The sequence below is a fragment of the Onthophagus taurus genome, chromosome 7 (assembly GCF_036711975.1).
Source record: "Onthophagus taurus isolate NC chromosome 7, IU_Otau_3.0, whole genome shotgun sequence".
Lineage (NCBI taxonomy): Eukaryota > Metazoa > Arthropoda > Insecta > Coleoptera > Scarabaeidae > Onthophagus > Onthophagus taurus.
In genome coordinates this window covers 11,613,808-11,634,638 of record NC_091972.1, presented here as the reverse complement: position 1 = coordinate 11,634,638, position 20,831 = coordinate 11,613,808, and the positions used below count along the sequence as shown (strand labels likewise).

Below are 20,831 nucleotides of genomic sequence, written 5' to 3'. Positions count from 1 at the left end.
TTAAATTTTTCCTCGAGAAGAAACCTCTCGAACGTGTTCCGGCACCAAAACGAGAAATGTTTTTGTTCACATTTTCGCAATTAAACTAAGTGGAAATCGTTTTTGTGACGACATTTTTCATTAGGAGTCTATTCATTTGATGTAGTATAAAAGCGGCAGTCGTCGTTTAAAAGCGACAGAAAAAAAATGGAAAAAATCGAGTTGAATACTGACAGTTGCTTTTACAAACCAACGGGCGGAAAAGCAAAATTTTCGCACCTGTCCCTTCTACCAACCCCAAACACAAAGGTGACATATAATTAATATCCGGTTGCAATTCTAGAAAGAATTTCTAGGCGAGCCAGAAAATATACACAGTTCGTCATCGTCGCCCTTTCCCAACCCTCATAAGACGTAATGTTTGACGAGGAGAAGGGTAATGAAATTAATGCCGCCCGCTTGCTCTTCTTAGAGAGCTCGGGGCGTAGCTCGTTAGCAAAACAGGGGGCTACGCAGGTTTCGAAGGACGTCATTGATTCAAACTGTAATTCGAGCTCCAAAACGACAATACCGTACCGAGCGCATCCATCATATTTTAATTTTTTCTATAAATTCCTTGTGTTTCCCGTTCCATAGGCGGATTTGCGAACCCGGTTTTCAATAATAAGCACCATACAACGTTCCGACTAATTAATTATAAACAGAGTGGAACCCTCCAGGACGATACGGCTACCAAACAATGAACCTCGTTCGCATCCCTTTTGCAATAAGCCGTGTCCGCTTTCGAACGGTGCGCTTGTTATTATTGTTCGCCCGAATGGGCTTCACTCAACCGTTTTGCGTTGCACGAACTTTTTCAGAGTTTTCAGTTTTTTTTTCATGCTGCCGTTGCCAAAACGAGGACGATTAGTGAACCGTACGAACATTTACCATTCGATTTTTAATAGTCAAGTGGTTTGCACTTACGATCAAATAACCACAAATATTTTATAGATTATTTACAACAAATTTCTTATTGGTACAGTACAGGGTGTCCAAATTTCGATGGGTTTGCAGGGTATCTCAGTTATTATGAAAAATAGAAAGTTGCGGCTTTCGCGAACCTGAGCTACTTTTTTGTGAAACTTACAATGGCGCAAACCAAATTTTCATAGACCTCTTCGTTTTTGATATACGGGAGTGTTTAAAAATTTACGATTTTCAGACACCTCCTGTATCTCGGCTATCCGGAAACGTAAAAACGGGTTCTAATAGATTTTTTCACGTAGAATCCAATGGTGCACGTAGAACTTTTCTAGTCATCACGGTTTTTGAGTTATAAAGAGTTAAGTATTTTAGAAGTTGAGTATTCAGTATTTGATTTGTGTTTATAACTCAAAAACCGTGATGACTAGAAAAATTCTACGTGTACCATTGGATTCCACGTGAAAAAATCTATTAGAACCCGTTTTTACTTTTTTACTAAGTTTCCCGATAGCCGAGATACAGGAGGTGTCTGAAAATCTTAAATTTCATACACTCCCTGTATATCAAAAACAAAGAGGGCTATAAAAATTTGGTTTGTGCCATTGTAAGTTTCACAAAAAAGTAGCTCAGGTTCGCGAAAGCCACAACTTTCTATCTTTCATAATAACTGAGATACCCTGCAAACCCATCGAAATTTGGACACCCTGTACAGTAAAATCTCGATATAATGAACTAATATTAGGAAGGAAGTGTCCGTTATAGCCAAACGTTAAAAGTCTACCTGGTTATATCCCGAGAACAGGTTCATAGCTCGAAGGCCCGTTCGTGACGTCATGCACGGGCTAGTGCTAGTTACTTACTTAAATCTAGCGTTAGTTCCACTTTTTGTTCAACAAAAATATACAATAATCTAACGCTAAATGACCAAATTAGAACTAACAGTAGACCTAGAACTAGAAAGTTTCGTCTTCATCAATATGTCTTAGGAAATTCATTTTTTACACTTCAATTTAAGTTTTTTCGGGAAAACATGGGTTCAGTTAGTAATGAACATGGAGAACGCTTTCATATGTGCAACTGATTCACAAATGGGATAGTAATTGATCGCAACAATGACAAACTTCGATGTATACATCCACTCATATTGAGAACTAAAGTGACCAAATCTAGTGCCATCCTCCTACCCTCGACATTGTAAGTCTAATAATAATAATGTGTATATAAAACAAATACTTGGGGAACCTATATACACTCCCTGTTCCTACACTGAACCCTGCTTGCATGTTCTGAAAAAACTTAAAATGAAACATATGCCTATAATTAAGACAAAATAAAATAATAAAAGAAATTCGCCAAAAATTGCAATAGAAAACCAATTTTAGATATACATTAATCACCTTGCCGAAGAAGCAACCGATTCAACACCAGCCCAATCATTCATTCGTAAAAAGCATTTCAAAAACTGCACACTTGAACGTTTAAATACCACCGGAAGGGTGTTATAATAGGCATAAATGTTGTAGGTAAATAATCTTTCAAATAAAGAGGTCCTATGAGCAGGAGGGGCAATCAAATTCCTATTTCTAATATTGATGGAATGAATATCACCTCTAAATCTTACTTTCCTTAAAAGATAATAAGGCTCCCCGATAGCAATATTTGATGGAAAAGAGCCAAGAAGCACAGAGTACATCGGTTCCTCATATTCAACCTTCAATTTGTGCGAAATTCTATCAAACTTTCTGATGCAATATATATCTCATAAAGGCATTCTGGACTTCCTGAACTCTACGCCCGCACACAGAATGCAAACAAGGGCCATAAATAGGCAAGCAATAATTAAACAAAGGCAGAACCATACTTTCACACAAAGTAGTTTTAAGTATTATATTAAAACTACTAGAATCAGGTTTACTCATAAAACTATTCATAAAATTGCGTAATAAAATAATTCGTATTGGCTCTCCAATATACTTTGGGCCTATCGACAAAGTCATTTTCAGTAGAAAATGTAGAACTATTCTTAGCAAAAATCAAAAATTCCATTGCCCTGGAGCAACCCCAAGTTCGAAAAATTAGCTCATTTACTACCGACACTCTCATATTTGCAGTATGGACAGAAGGTTGAATTTGTACGTGATTTTTAATACAAAACAGAACTTATTTTCTCAAGAATAAGCAATTGCTGCAACCTGCAGCTACTCTAGGTTTACGAATCTCAATCTGATGCAGATTTGCATATGAACCTCACTTTAGCTACATTGGTAAAGTGAGGTTCATATGCAAATCAAATCATATGTATAAAACAAATTTTTTATTGGTAAAGTACAGTAAAATCTCGATATAATGGACTAATACTGGGAAAGGATTGTCAGTTATAGCTAAAAGTTAAAAGTCTATCTCGGCGTCATCCACAATGCATAACACCATTCAACCCATAATATCTGCTGATGGAAAACTTCTTTCCCTACTTTAAATTGTTTTAAAAGAAACCTCTGACACGTTTGGACTGAGGGTAGCAAATACAATATTTAAAGCCGATAATATTTACGTTTTGGCATCAAAATCTGGAAAATTAACTTCAGCATATAAGAAAAATTGGCTACAAAATGTATATTTTCCAAATTCTTGGGTTGGACATTGTCCTGAAGTTATTGGTAACGCCATCAGATACTAATTTTAAACACTTATCCATACCTGCAGGGACAACCGGTCAAATATAGCCCCTAGATGTATTTGGTTTCAGGATGTAAAGTAGGTTAAACATTCAACATAAGAATTTGTCTAACATTTCTTTTGTTAATTAGTCTTCAACGCATAAAAAAATAAAATAACTTATTTATCTAAATACCGTCACATATTTTGCCAAAGTCGACAAGTAACTACTAGAATAGAATTAATTTTTAAAGGGGTGGTTAACCCCCAAATGTCGTACATGCCTTACTTTACACTAAAAATTTTACTGTGCGACTAATTTACGGTTTTGTTTAAAATATTTTCAAAATACCTGACAGCTTTAGCACATCATAGACATAATAGCACAGCATAATTTGGCTATTACCTCAAAGAGTCCCAATTATTTAGGAGTAAAAATATACAACCACCTACCGAGACCGTTGAAATCTCTAAATTTAAGATTATTTAAATGTAAGTTAAAGTTATTGTTATTGGAGCATTGTTTCTATCATTTAAGCGAGTTCTTCGAGTTTAACTTGTAACTGGACGTTTTCTTCTGTTCTTTGTAAGCGAGGAAATAAAGAGATTATTATTATTATTATTATCATTCTTACGAAAAGTAGTTACATGTTAACCCTCGTAACATCGCTGGTTTTGATCTACAATGAATAAAAGAAAACATTTAACTAATATTTTTGAAGGCACTACAAGTGTATTTAACGCCATCAAAATCGATAGGGTGGTTTTTAAATAAACCCGAAAAAATAAGGGTAGTTCGCCTCTTTTCACCATGTGGTATATGTATGATAAATCAAATGAAAGCTTATTAAAAATGAATATCAGTTTCAATTTACCAAATTTTGATAGTAGTTTTCGTTTTCAAAATATATGAAAAAATGTACTTTTTCCCCAAACTTTCAACCCCTAAAACTCGGCTCAGGGGCTTTTACCGCACATATAAAAAATATATAAACCTTAGTCCATTCTGTAGCTGTACCAAATTTCGTCGAAATCGGTGTGCCACAGTTGTGTTACTTCCCTTGTTAGATCTAGTGTTAGTTCCACTTTTAGTTTAATGGAAAATATACAACAATCTAACGATGAACAACAACTAAAACTACACCTAACACTAGAAACATTCGAGTTTAGCAGTCTTTAGAGACGCACGGTTAAACCGGAATATTTCTAGTGCTAGATCTAGTATCTTTAGTTCAATAAAAATTAAAAATATTTTGTCCGTTATATCGAGGTTTTACTGTAATGCATTACATAGAACAATAGTTGGCGTATTATGAGAGCGTTGCGACGCCGTTGTCGTTGTCGTCCCGGACCGGAAGAGGAAACGGGTGTGACGGAGTCGAGGAGAACCCGGCCGGCGGCCAAATAGGCGTATTTGTCTGCGTCTGGCGCACGTGCCCTTCATGGGGGATGAATTTTGCATGAACGCCAGCGTCGTCGACGGCGGGCGTCGGCTTCGGTCGGCGTCGTATATGCACACGGCGTACGTGTTTAGCCCGGATGATTTCGGTTGTTTTGAGACAAAGGGGCCCTGATAAATTGCCCGTGCCGCGGGTGGAAGTGACAAATTTCGCGCCGCCGCCGCCACCCCTACCCCATCCTTTCTCGCGGAAGACGTATTCATTTTTAAAGTTATCTAACAATGCGGGTTCTCGACAAAAGAGATGGAATGGGTTGGGTTGGAAGTCTTTGTTCACGTACAGAGATGCTTTTTTATGAATGCGCTTTGTATAAACGGAATTTATATGGTAGATGTAAAGGTAACTTTTTTTATTAAAATTATCAAAATAAAAACAAAAACAAAAATTAAAATGTACGTTACAAATTTTATCTAATTTTCTTCAATTGGTTTGTTGGCTAATTCTTTTTTAAAAGCCTCCCATTCGTCTTGATTTTTACACGGCCAATGTTCGACTTCAATTCCTCGCATGTATTTTGAGCATCTTGTGCCGGTATTATCAGTGGTAATTCCGGTGACTTCCGGTAAGTGATTGCAAATGCACATCGGTGCTTGGGGGAGATTACAGGGTTTTAAAGCCATAAGTCTGATTCCGACACACATAGCTTTTTCACCTATCATACCCGGTCGATATCCTTCCCAACATGAACATGTCTCTAATGTAGTGTCAGCAAATACTACCAAAAATGTTGATAATAAAACGACTAAAAGCTTCATTCTAATGAAATAAAATTAAGTTATTAAACTCATAATGATTAAATTAAACAAAAGTTAGTTATTACATAATCCAAAAATATACTCACTTTATCTTGTTTTTTGTAATTTTAATACACTCTGCGCACTTGTTTCGAACTGAATGATTAACATCGAAACGGTTTGGTTTTATACAGTTTTCGCGTCGATGTCCCTGAATGAGTGGTGACCAAAACGTTGATGTACAGCGGATTGTAAACAATGAGAATCGATATACGTCACTTTGCGGTATTTGTATGTATGTTTTGGAAACTGAATAAACATCCCTGGAAATTAAGTGTTTTGCAATAAAACGTCAATTTGGTTTTTTTTCTGTTTGTTTACACTCGTTTTCGTTAATCTAAACATTACTCGAAACGATTTCTTTAATTTCTTTTATTTCTTCATTATCTTTTTTCTTAGGAATACATAAATGATATTTTCCACTACGATAAGACATCATTTGTTGATTTTCAGCGAAACATGTTTCAATTCCTTTTTCGTTTTTTGTACATTTACATTCACTAAGTTTTGATGAACAAAAATTTGTTGATGTTGAAAATATGATCATAATAATTATTATTGTTGAAACTTTGTTGTATTCAAAATGCATTTTGTCAGAACTAAAAGAGGATGTGTATATTGAAAAGTGAAATATATAGAAGGGTAAACCTATTAATTAAATGTAACGTTGTGGTTTATAAACTAACAAACAATACTGCTTTTAGTGGTTGCATTAATAACAAGCCGTATAAATTGAAACTGGCTATTCCAGGTTTAATTTTAACAGCAGCTTATCAACGATAAATAAAATTGGTCGTAAATATTTTAATGGACTTACTTAAAACGAATCACATCATGTTTTGTTTAAAAAAATTGTTATTTTTTTTTTTTTTAACTTTACTTATTGATTTAGCAACATGGTAATTTCTGAATTACGTAATAAATGTAATCTAACTGGTATTAGTCACCGAGCAAAGTTTACAAACGGAAACTCTTGCGTAATCTGGAGATTCGAAACGTGATTTATCTTGGAGGCACTTCATCAAAATACCTCACCGTAGGAATTCGTAAACGTTTACTTAGCAGAAGCATACGGAGCCGTTAGTGCCCCAATTTATAGGGAGCTATGTTACTTTACAAACGGTTACCAACTGGATTTATTAAAAAAATCCAGCAATAATCAACCTCTTCGATTAATCAAATTAAGAATTAATTTATACTTAAGTGTGATTTATTAAAGAAAAGCTTTACCTCGTAATACATTAATCAAACAATCTTTTTTTATGAAGCCTTAAAACTTTTTATTTTTTTATCTTCATAAACATTCCAATCATGATCTATTTCACAGATCTTATATTCTGATTTTACTCATTAAAAATACAGCAAATGTTTTCATTGTAGACGTCAATGTTTGTTCATGAACGATCCAAGGTTGTCGATTTTGTTGTAAAATCTTTTCCTTAGTGTTATTTTTTGTTTGAATAAACTAAAATTAAAAGTAGAGCGAATATAGTGAGCTGAAAAAAATTTTTTTGAAACCTTGACAAAAAGAAAATAGAAACAAAGTGTAGTATTATTTATGGATGTTGTGAGTTTTGACGGTGATAATCTTTAATTTTAACCATGACCTCGCAACTGACAACGACTCGAAAACGTTGAAGGTCGCTAAGGTCACTTGAACGTTCTGATTATTTTTAACAAATACTTCGGCCTAGATTCTAATACTTTTTGTGTTTTAACGACCCAATAAGTTAGAAAAAAGTTATTCGTATGTGATTAATCCTTGATATAGTTTTAAAATGTTATAACCTAGTTGAGAAGTGAAGTAGAATTAAATATAGTGTAGATAAGATTTTGGATTTTAAGCTTTTAAAGAAAGTTATATTTAGAAAAAATCTAATATTTTTGTCTACGTTATTGTAATTGGAAAAGCAACATATTTTTTTAGGCTATCACTCTATCTGATTTTGAGTTTGTATGATATCTTACATCATTATTTTACCATTATTCAATCAAGTTATATTTCCAGGCAATACCAATTGTAAAAATTTTGCTTCGATAGGCCTGGTTTGTTGAATGGTAGAAAAAAAGCCTTTTTACATCAATCCGTACATCAATCTATTAGATCTTTAAGACTCTTCTTGCACTGCTGGAATTGATTTCTATTTAGAACACCTCCTTTGCAACTCTCTTTTGTCTTAGAGAGTGGAGTATCAAAATTAAGGGATTTGTTTCACCAAGATATGTCCTTCTGATCATTTCGGGTCTCTATTGGATTATTATTGTAAGCTATTACAAAAACGTACAACCGCAAAAATAATTTGTTCCCTATCTATTTCAATCTTATCATAATCATTACCAATATTGTGACATTGGTTAGATGTGCTGTGGGAAGTGAGTTGGTTATCATATTTCTCTGAAGTTTCTTTAATTTGAATCTATTTTCATTTTACTGCTGTCGTACATCAAACTAGGTTTAGTTATGAATTTTGTGAAAACACCTGCTAGTAGTAAAGATGGAGCAGGATTTGAGTTTCTGAAATATAAATTTTCTAGGTTCAGTTAGGTAAAAATTAACGAAGGAATATATTAGGAATGTTGTAGGACCTGATGTAAGAAGATCGATTCCATAGAAAAACACACATCGTTAAGTTTTGTCGAAATCATATAAAAATTTCTAGGCAACCTCAAATTTCCAGTTTTCCATGAAAAAATTAAATTAATGCTAAATGCCTATCATAAACTATAATGCAATGTGTCCTAGACAATCCATTTTCTACGCTTCAATTTAAGTTTTTTCCGGAAACATGGGTTCAGTTTGTGTCAGTATACTTTTTGAAGAATACAATAAAAAGAACGTTCTAATTTAGAACTGATTCACAAATGAGAACTTAAATTGAGAACTAAAGTGACCAAATCTAGTCACATTCACATTGTAAGCCTACTGGCATCAGATACTCAAACTATTCATAAAATACTTTGTGCCTATCGACAAGCTCAGGTTAGTAGGGACAGAGTAAATTTGTGAATTTATCTCATTTTCAGTAAAAAATGTAGTACTATTCTTAGTAAAAATCAAAAATTGCATCGCCCTGGAATAACCCCGAGTTCGAAAAATTAGCTCATTTACTACCGACACTCTCATATTTGCAGTATGGACAGAAGGTTGAATTTGTAAATTTTCGTGATGTTTAATACAAAACAGAAGATGAAGAAATTGTTGCAACCTGAAACTGCTCTAGGTTTACGGATCTTAATCTGATCCAGATTTACCAAATTGCCAATTGAATTTCAGTATGTTTGAAGCTGGAAATACTATATGTACTATATTGATGAAGTCGTCAATAGTTGAAAAACACATGAATCGACGACAAAATTCAAAGAAAGGTTTTGATGTTCGAATTTGGGCACTTTCAACTTCTTTTATAGGATGTGATGCAAAATCCGAGAAATCCTAGACTTTATTCCGCTTTAAAACACCTCAATCACTTGCAATCTGTGTGTTATACATTTTTACAATTAAGCAATACCAAAACTAAAATAAATATTAAAACGCTTATAAACATTATTTTACAAAAATGGCAAAACAAGTCCATTTTGGTTTTTCAAAGCACACATTTTGACCTCATATTCACTTTCCGATAGTCATTTGTTTTTAAATTATGACGTCATCGACAAAAAATACTCTTATATTCCGTAATAAAAAAAATGTTGACTCAAATAGTGTTTTGAAAAACCAAAATAGATTTGTTTTTGCAAAATAATGTTTTATTAAATTTATTCCATAATTTTGCCGCATACTGTATATTCCAACATTCCCTTTGACTGAACTTTTGTTTTGTCTAAAACTCATGTGCAAACAAAAATGAAGTTAAAACTTTAATTGAAACCTTAATAAATAATTTTTCATAATAACGCAGGGTTTACCCTAATATCCGTAGGTTCCGCACAGTTTCAGCTGTTACCAGTTTCAATGTGAATTTCAGCTACTTCAATCTACTGGATTTTATGTTAATTTTTTAATTAAAACTATTGCTAAAATTATTATCGATGAAAACTACACCTTACATTTTATAATTTATGTCAATTAGATGATATAAGACAATAAACAAAGAAAATGTGTAAACTTAATTTATAATAAAAAACAAAAATGACATCTATGAAGCAAAAGAGGTAAGCTGTGGCATTTCAGCTGATGAAAAACAGAAAACTTTATCGTCAAGAACAACAATATAAGTAAAATAAATAATTGATCGATGACATGTATAAAAATTGACCCTTTGCATTTACATAAACCAATTTATAGGTAAAAAAAACCAATTTGGAAAACGGTTACTTCAGTCGGAAAACAAGCTTTTTCTTATCGTAGATTACTTCACGGAAACGAAATCTGTTTATGCTGATGTTCTTAGGAAGTAGCTAAATATCGCCCATATCATGGGTTCATGATATTAATCTTGCATCTAGACATACCTACCCGACAAAATCAAATTATTTTTTTTTGGTTTGCACTAGACACTTCGTGAGGCAAGCTTAGTAGGGTGTAAATTTAGTATCTTCCCCGCTAGTTGTTGTGCAATTCAGATATAGTGCGTGACAGGGCTTGATCGTTTCTGCACACGCACCAATGAGTGAGAATCAAGATAACAAAGACGTTTTTGACGGAAAATGTAAACTAAACTGCGTCAACATCTATGTTTTTTAGCACAAATATTTTATTATCAAAATGTTTGTTATTGGGGAACCAATGGCGTATAATACAGTGATTCGGCAAGATAATTCCTTAATCAACCAAAATAAAGGATGATTTGTTTTTCAATTTGGTTCTAACCCTTTTTGTGTTTATTTTCCAACACGTTTTGCTCTGCATATGGGAAGGGTGATCAACTTAATAACAGTAAACCCCATCGTCACGTTCACGGTGGCAGATGACGCAATTCGCATTCTATCAACATTTAATCCTCAGCAAATATTAACAATATTATAATTAAATCCGTTTCGTATCTCAAACAAACTAATCCAAATAAGCAAGATTTTCAATTTTTAACACATTTTCCTATTTTTTTCTCATTTTGTCTCTGTATCGCCTCTCTACGTGAAAATTCGAACAACTTTCACATTCGCGAACAAAGAGAACAAAGCCGAAACCCTCGTTGAAGTGTCAACGTGGACATTATTGATGGCGTCGCGACGCGTTAACGTTCCCAAAATATACATTATAAGAGGGTGGCGAAATCGATAGTGTTGGTTCGTTTTTTGTCTATAAACGCGCGACGGTGATGCATCAATTCGAACGCAATTTTTGGGACCAAAAGCGCCCGGTTATACCTATGCGTGTAGGTTTATTTATGCATCACGTCGAATAGATTAAGCGCTGGATTTGCATGCAGGGCGTCGCGTCCTTTCGCATCGCCAGATTATTCAATTACCCGTATTCTCACAAAGTTAAATCCAACATTCATAAACAAGGGGAAATTCTGGTTTCGATTATTTCCATTTAATTTTTGGCGAAGTGAAATCTGAAAGAATGTGGGTGAAGAAAAAAGAAAAATTAAACGTGAATCCTGATAATGGATGGTGGCACGTGACAAGGCGAGCTGTTTTTCGCCTCCGCCCCATTTAAGCGAATCAGCGTCCATCCGCGGAAGCTTATACATTTTCCAAGGGGGCGGGAAACAACCCCGACAGACGGCCGTCCGTCACGTTAACTGCGCAAACACGCTCACCCGCCCCGGCAAATCGCCGTATTTAATTTTACCTGCGTTTTCTACGTGCGCTATGTATAGTTTTTCCATTCGATCCCGCACCGAAGAGCTAACGAGCAACGGTTTAAATAACGTTTTTACCTCATCCGACCCGACACAGATAAACGCACAGCGATTAAGTGATACATTTACCCATTCCGCCTTTTTCAGGAAATACGATCTTCCCGGAAATGCTGATTCTTTGTTTCTTTCAGTAACATTTATTACTTCTTAATGCTTAATATCGTGTTTATTTGGAAAAATTTTTTGTAAAGATGATAGATTTAATAATAATCTGGATATTTCACTTATCAAGAGATGATTTTGGAGTGGTAGTTGTAGCTTACACACTGTGGGGTATAACCTCCAAACGCATCCAGCTTTTGGGTTTGCGACGGCCTAATATTAATGTTGTAAATTATTCGAGCGCCTCCGGGCAACAAAGCGGCGGCGCGCAGTGTACAGATCGGCGTATTTATCTTTTGCCCGAAATTAAAGCGATAAATCGTCTGAAATGAGTCATTTTCTTGCTCGGGCTTCGCCCTCAGAGCCCGCCTCCAGGCTCGGAGTAGGCACCACCATCCGCGGGCGGGTGGCCTTAAATTATGCAATTAACCGGGTCGGCGCTCGGCATCCTTCGAAAGCGGTTATTCAGGACAGTTTCGAACAAGGAGACAATCGGCACAATTGCGCCTTGCGGCCCGGAGGGCTCCGAACTATAAAGGGGTGCCAACCCAACCCCCCCTCGTAATTACAACTGTAGCAGTACAAAGTGGGGGGAGAAACAAATTTCAGCAATAATCTTGAAATGGAATAAAAACTTCGATTGAAATATTTACTTAATTACAGTAACACCAAGTTAGAACGCACAATATATTTTAGAGTCAGTTTAAACGTGTAAATATAAATAGTTCTTTCGAAATCGTATTGTTTATTTCAACGACTCGATTTGCAACAAACGTCTTTCACTTCGTTGGATCTCCTTTTTTCCAAGCTAATGTGATTGTGGAATCTGACCATGCGAAGAGTCGAGTTTCTTGATCTAATTTTAGTGATTCTTTTAAATAATCTTGCAAGTAATACTGCTGCGCAAAGTTCTAATCTTGGCAACCTGAATTTTGTTCTTGCAGGTGCTACTTTTGATTTAGCTATTACTAGAGTTGACGTAATTTGTTCGCTTTCATTCTTGCATTCTTGCACAAAACTCGTAGAGTTCAACTTTGGATCCTTTTGTGCTTTTGATCCACCTTGACATGTTAATTTCTTCTAACGCTTCTTGAAATTGTTACCATGAATGCTATCATCGGAGCAGAAGAATATGGAAAAATTATTCAAGATGGGATTCATAAAGCTGAATATGGATTATTGGGACAGAATACGAAGTTTGGATGGATTTTGTCAGGAACAATTAAAAAGAAACAAGCTATGACCATTATAAGCATGATAAGTCGGAGAAGACGCTCAATTCAAGAAGTTTTGGGAAATTGAAGCAATTCTAGTTCCAAGAATTCAAACGAAAAAAGATGAAGATTGTGAAGACCATTACCAAAACAACACAAAGAGAAATGATGACGGTACATACACCGTGACAATTCCTTTTAGTTTCAAGACTAACACAAATAGAAAGACGACTGGTAAAAAATGAACAATTGGTAAAAACTACAATACCTCGAATTTATGAAAAAATACTTAAAACTTGGTCATATGGCAATAATACAACCCGAAGATCAACCTGCTAAGAACTACATTGCTCATCAAGCACTTATTCGTCCATCTAGTACTACAACAAAACTCAGAGTAGTGTTTGATGCATCGAGTAAAACCTCAAACGGAATAACTTTAAACAGTGTCATGCACACAGGCCCTAGGTTACAGCAAGAACTGTCAGATATCTTATTAAGATGGAGAATACATCGCATTGCCTTCTCAGCTGATATAGAGAATGTATAGGCAAATGAGAAGTTTGAAAGAAGACGAACCCTTTCAAAGAATATTATGGAGATTCAATACATCGGAGCCTATACAGGAACATACGGTTACTTACGGAACCACAGCCCCTCCATACTTAGCCGTTAAAACGTTACAACAATTGGCGCAAGACGAAAAATGCAAATTCCCAGAGGCGTCTAAAATTGTCTTAGAAGACTTTTACGTTGATGACGTGTTATCTGGTGCAGATTTCATAACAGAAGCACAAATCCTTCGGAAACAACTTAACGAGATGTTAAAAATTGGCGGATTTTTATTGCGAAAAAGCAAACCAGAATTGCTTCAATTAATACCAATCTCACTAAGAGCACAAGCTGACAGAGAAATAACTGAAGATTGGCTAACTAAATCCCTGGGCGTATAATAATAATGTTTATTTGTCGTATTGAGATAATCCTTATTCTTCTGATGAAGTTGATTGCTGTAACGTATTGTATATGTGAATTCCATTTCAGGTGGGAATCTATGTTAAGACCAAGGAATTTAATTGTATGTCCCGTATCTGACTCTCTATCTGACACTCTTTCGCTTCCAGCTCGACTTCTTCGGACCTTCCGAGGAGTTCTTGTCTGTCTCTAGATGTCACCAACAGAGAAGTATCATCAGCGAAAAGGCACGTCAAATCAGCCGTTAAGTTTTGGGTCCAGAACAGATCCCTGTGGCACTCTCTGTCCTATCTGTCTTGTTACCGAGAATCTTCCTTTCCAGTAAACCATTTGTGTTCTATCCTGGAGATATGTCCTGAAGAGTGAAAGTGAAGTACCCCATATACCGTAATACTCTAGCTTAGCGAGCAGAATCTGGTGGTCGACGCAATCAAAAGCCTTTGTTAGATCGCAGCATTTGAGTAGTGCTTCTTCCTTTTTGTTGAAAGCATTTGCTATCAGTTCCAAAGGACCCGTAACAGCTGACGATGTGGATCTTAGCTTTCGGTAACCGTGTTGTTTGGTGCTAAATAAGTTGTGACTTTCAAGAAAATCAATCAGTCGCTTCTTTATTACTCATTCAAAGACCTTGGATAGTGTTGCTTGTATTGCGATGGACCTGTAATTAGCGCAATTCGCTTTGTCACCACTCTTGAAAACTGGCACTACCTTTGAAACTTTAAATTCTTCTGGGTAAATTCCATCTAGCATGCATTGATTGATAGCATCTGTTAATGGTTTTGCTATTTTCGTATACTCTTATTTAAAACTGATGAAATTCCATATAAGTCTAATGTATTTTTTGATTTTAGGTTCTGTATGACACATCCGACCTCTATCAAATCTACTGGTGTGAGGAAAATAGAACTCGCGACCGAACTGCTTCTCTTCACGAAGATTTCCGGACAGAGCACAGGTCCAGGTTCAGAGTGCATCTAGTTGCCAATCTCACAAAAATATTCGTTAAAGTCATCCGGAGTTGGACCATCTAATTTTTTTGGTAGAATTAGTTTTTAATTATCGTCCAAATGGTCTTACAATTAGAACAATTGTCGCTATTTTGTATAAAGTTGGAATGAGGTATAGCTTTTTGTTGTTGGGCACCTTTGACAGATACTTTTCTATTTCAAGTTAATACGACCATCAATGAGAACCCTACAAAGCGTCACATTCTGTCAGAAGTAGCCAAATTATTTGACCCTCTCGGTTGCTGAAGCAAAAATTCTCATTCAAGAGTTGTGATTTCCAGAATTAAAGTGGGATCAAGCTGTGCCAGACCAGGTCAAGTATCCATTCCAAATAAATATCTGGTTTGTCCGGAGTTTATTATCTCCCAAACACTTTTCAAATATCTGGCCTATCTGGTTATTAACCAAAAAGTAGAAACCCGAATCTTACTAGTTTTAGATCTAGTGTTAGTTCTACTTTTAGTTTAATAAAAATGTACAACAATCTAATGCGGAATAACAATTAAAACTAGAACTAACACTAGACTTAGAACTAGAAAGTTTCGGGTAAACCCAAATGTTTTTAGTTCTAGGTCTAGTGTTAGTTCTAGTTTTGTTCAATGAAAAATATGCGGAATAACAACTTTTTAATAATTTCGTAATGAAATTTTTATAAATATAAAATGCAATTTTGGTAACATAAAAACGAACAACTTCAATTAGTTTACTTTGCCCTTTCGGTGAGATGCTAATTGCGCATTTTACAACATTTTCTGGTCCTATACGAACGTGCGCCCTAATTGCTTCAAAGCGCCGAGCGAAGCATCCGTCGTAGTCAACGGAGTTGGATCCATAACGAAATTCCGCTTATTCCGCGTCTGGTGGTCGCAATTGCAGAGCAGTGCCAGATAGGCAAGTTAAACACGTTGAATATTCATATCGGCGAGCGTCGCCGTTGTTGTTATTGCCGGTTCTCGCATCGGAGTGAGAGAAAACGACTCGAAAGAAGAAATTTCGAACTTTCGGGCTGGGGCGTATTTACTACGTTAAGTTTCGAAAGTCTCTTTCTCTCTTTTAGCATCCGTTTTAATATTCACCGAAGGAATGCCTCCGACGCCTTTAGACGTGAACGTCGCGGCGCTAAGGACAAAAGTTAACAACTTCAATCGTTACCAGAAACGAACGCCATACGAGTCTCTGGTGAATTTCGCAAACCGGCACGCGTAATTAGCAAAACAACTCTCCTGGAAACGTATTGTACGTTATCCGCGAAATGGGAAGTTTTTATGGCCCAGTTACAGGTTAGTTTCTATTATGATAACGGTTCCATGGAGTTGCTTTCAGTAATTATGAAATTATACATAATAAGAAAATTGAAAACTTGAGCGAAGAAAAATTAATAAAATTTTCCTACAATAGAACATTCTTTGTATACAGAAAAGTGAAGTTTAATAAAAATTTCTCGGAGGCAATAAAAATATTATTTGAATAAAATTTTTAATAAAAAATGTTTATTAAATTTGTATTAAATAAATAATATATTAATTTCAAATTAATTTTTAATGGGTTACTAAAAATTACTAAAAAGATCTCCTCAAATTTTGTATACTTTTTAAAAATAGTTCCCATTCTTGTGAATTTTCACAGTGCCACCTCTTGTGTTCGTTTCCATCCTCGTACACCGTACACCAAGTTCCTGAATGATCCTTTAAAACGCCGTTGTTCCCAGTACAGATGCATTTAGGCGGCTTAGGAACGTTACAAGACATCCAGTGGAACAACTCTTTCGAATAGCACTTGAGTTCTCCGTCCGCTCTCTGAGGTCTATAACCTTCCCAGCATCGACATCTTGTTCGAGCCGATAAAACGATGACTTCTTCGTTCATCACCAATAAAACGAATAAAAATATCAAAAACATCTTGTATCTACAATAAAATTAATAAATCTGATCTTAATCATTTTAATTTTAATTTACTTACATCATTTTTGTGAGTGCGAAAATTATATGATATGTTCTTGGCGGTTGATCTCTTGGTACTGGGAATGGTTGACGTGTAACGGTCGATGAACGGGTTTTAAATTTACTTACGCGGTTAATCACGGAAGAATGGCGATAAACTCACACAAACAGTACACCAGGTGTTTTCGTGTCATTCTTGTCACGAACAGTATGCGCTATGGCGTGCGTTCCCGTTCAGGACGAAGTGGGTTAATGCCATTAATTGTCCGCGGTCGGATTATGCGACCGACGTTGGATATATTATTCCCGACGGCAATTTGGGACAGCCAGCAGTTGAATGATGGCGTAAAGACCGTAAGGTTAGTGGTCCTCGGAGGTCGAACACTTTTTATACAAACTTTAACAGTTTGGGGAATACTAATCGGCGATAATTTATATTTACGAATATATTATATCACGGTTTAGAACATTATTTATTGGACCCCCCTGAACAATTTGATTGTTATTTTAGATAATAACATATTGCGTATATTAAAAACTCAATCCAAAAATTCAAACTATTTTTATGCAACGAAAAAAGTTATTTTAAAACTTTCAACTCAACGATAAGCACTTGGCAACGCGAAAGGTGTTGAAATATTGCATTAAATGAAGATGTTATGCTCTATTAAATAAATGAACGTATCAATCCGTTTAATAACGTAGAACTGGTTAAACTAAAAAAAAAAAAAACTTACTGTAGTACTTTCCATAATGACTCACCTGAAACAAAAAATCAAAAAATTAAAAATTGATTACACATTTTATTAAAAACCAAGCGGAACCATCACATTCATCAATTAACCAATTACCCCTTCAACTATACACACCTTTGCACTTTACACTTAAACATGAAAATTGGGAGGGTTGGAATTCGGTTAGATCGATCTAACACCCTTAAAATCCTTCCTTTCCGCCTTATTTCCCTTCCGGCGCCTCCACCATTTCTATATCGTTCAATCTTCCCTCCTCCGACGTCACACAATATTGACCCGCACCCTCTTTTTTACTGTCATTCAATTTTATCTAATAAAATGCAAAAAAAACTCTTTAATCGAGATCCTATTGTCGTTTGGGACCCGTTTAGAGCGACCCCCTTGCCTCCGAACCTCACCTCAAACACAATCGCGATTCTAATCAAGGTTCGCAAATACGGCGCGGCTGCGAGCGCAAATACAGAGATCACTTGAATAGTGCAACGTAAATAGGAATTAAAGTGGTTCTCGCGTTGACGGGGATAAAAAAAGTTTAAAAAAATATCCGTAGTCTTCTAAGAGCTTGTTTAATCAATGTAACATCTGTTCAATTTTAAAATAACAAGTAATTTCTATTAAACTCAAACTAGAACTAACACTAGACCTAGAAGTAGATATTTTCGGGTTGCCGGCCATCGTAAGTATTATGTTGGCCAAACTGGACGTAATATCGAATGCCGCATTAAAGAACATGAAAGGGATGTAAAACTAAACAAACTCCAACAATCTGCAGTCGCAGAGCATTACCACAAAAGAGGACACACCATATAGTTCGACAAAACCAAAGTATTAAGCTAGAACCGAACATTATTTCTCGTGATGGTACGAATATCTATCCGGCCATTATGGTTATAATTTCTGGTACATTTCTGAAGTGATACCCTACACTGCCACATTATTGCGATATTTGAATAAAAATGAAACTAATAAGAAAGCTGATAAGATATGTCAACTTATTTGGATCCAGATACAAAATGAACTTCTTTGATAATTTAACTAACGAAGCAACTCTAAAAAGAGGAGTCACTTTTTAATTAATAATTGGTGATATTTTCACAAGGAGCCTTCCAGAAATTAATTTTATAGCGAATTTTAAAAGTTGTCGAGGAAAATTGCAACATCGAAAATTCTATCAAAACTACGAATATTGTTTTCTCAAAAACTAAAAGTTGTTTTTTAAAACACGTTAGTTCATTGGAAAGAGGACACTTTTATTAACACTTTGGGAAATTTTCATACTCATATTCCAAGAAATGGATTTTATACGAATTTTTAAAACTTAATCGACATAAATTGCAAAATTCGAAAAAATTGTCGATCATTTCAAAAATTTATTTCTCAAAAACTAAAAGCGATTTTTCAAAACGGCTTGTTGCATTAAAAAGAGGATACTTTAATTAATAATTGGTGATATTTCCACAAGGATCCTTCAAGAAATGAATTTTATAGCGAATTTTGAAAATTATCGATGAGAATTGTAATATCGAAAATTCTATCAAAACATCAAATATTGTTTTCTCAAAAACTAAAAGTTATTTTTCAAGACGGGTTAGTTCATTGGAAAGAGGACACTTTTATTAACACTTTGGGAAATTTTCATACTCATATTCCAAGAAATGGATTTTATACAAATTTTTAAGACTTAATCGGCGAAAATTACAAAATTTGGAAAAATTGTCGATCGTTTCAAAAATTTATTTATCAAAAACTAAAAGCGATTTTTCAAAACGGCTGGTTGCATTAAAAACAGGATACTTTAATTAATAATTGGTGATATTTCCACAAGGATCCTTCAAGAAATGAATTTTATAGCGAATTTAGAAAATTATCGATGAAAATTGCAACATCGAAAAGTCTATCAAAACTTCAAATATTGTTTTCTCATAAACTAAACGTTGTTTTTCAAAACGGGTTAGTTCTTTGGGAAGAGGACACTTTTATTAACACTTTGGGAAATTTTCATACTCATATTCCAAGAAATGGATTTTATACGAATTTTTATAACTTAATCGACATAAATTGCAAAATTCGAAAAAATTATCGATCATTTCAAAAATTTATTTCTCAAAAACTAAAAGCGATTTTTCAAAACGGCTGGTTGCATTAAAAACAGGATACTTTAATTAATAATTCGTAATATTTCCACAAGGATCCTTCAAGAAATAAATTTTATAGCGAATTTAGAAAATTATCGATGAGAATTGCAATATCGAAAATTCTATCAAAACTTCAAATATTGTTTTCTCAAAAACTAAAAGATGTTTTTTAAAACGGGTTAGTTCATTGGAAAGAGGACACTTTTATTAACACTTTGGGAAATTTTCATACTCATATTCCAAGAAATGGATTTTATACAAATTTTTAAGACTTAATCGGCAAAAATTGCAAAATTTGGAAAAATTGTCGATCATTTCAAAAATTTATTTATCAAAAACTAAAAGCGAGTTTTCAAAACGGCTGATTGCATCAAGAAGAGGATACTTTAATTAATAATCGAAAGTGATAACAGCGATAGTTCTGTTAGTAATGAATGTGATGATGAATGACAAGCGAAAGAAGAGAAGGAAACTAGACGAAACTGCAACAAGAGATTTTATATATCGTATTGGAATTGTTACAATGAGGTTGCTAAAAACAAACCTGATATAAATAAAGTTGTTTTCAATGAAAAAAGTACTATTGGGGTTGAACTTGATTATTATCTGCAATGTCCAACACTTAAAAGAGATACTAATTCCTGTGAATGGTAAAGTACTAAGTAATAGGTTTTTAATATTTGGTATCCGGTATCCGGCAGGATTTTAAAAAATGGCCGGATAGTTGCCGGATATCCGTTCCATCACTAATTATTTCCAAAGAATGGCGAGAGAGGAGATAGAGATTCATCGGCATGGGAATAACATGAATAGAGATGACGGCTGGGAACTCAGCCGCATATGGAAGATGCAACCAAACTGTAACCGATTTCGTCACTTCGAACTTGTTTCTGAAGAAGGTTGGAACATGGCATCCGAAACGTTAGTGTTAGTTCTAGTGATAGTGTTAGTTCTAGTTTTAGTTTAATTAACACCGACCGCCAGAGTCTTCGTACTTATAAAGTAATTTCTAATTCAACTAGATTTTTGAATTGAATTCTTT

At 34.9% G+C, this 20,831-nt stretch overlaps 1 protein-coding gene and 1 long non-coding RNA gene across 5 annotated transcripts in view; both read right to left on the bottom strand.

The window, feature by feature from the left end:
- The window catches only part of LOC111420900 (zinc finger protein 541), a 158,564-nt gene that overhangs the window by 50,965 nt on the left and 86,768 nt on the right, over positions 1–20,831 (bottom strand). Inside the window, exon 3 of one of the 4 annotated variants that reach the window (XM_071197289.1) lies at positions 17,637–17,661. The exons of the other annotated variants lie outside the window; for them this stretch is intronic. Coding sequence (XP_071053390.1) covers positions 17,637–17,651 — 15 coding nt within the window. The 5' untranslated portion in view covers positions 17,652–17,661. The remainder of the gene's footprint in view (positions 1–17,636; positions 17,662–20,831) is intronic. 4 annotated transcript variants of the gene reach the window in all.
- On the bottom strand, positions 16,428–17,625 carry LOC111420901 (uncharacterized). The gene is made up of 2 exons (XR_011640868.1): positions 16,919–17,625; positions 16,428–16,864 (listed from the first exon to the last, which is right to left on the bottom strand). It is a non-coding gene; the product is annotated as an uncharacterized lncRNA (long non-coding RNA).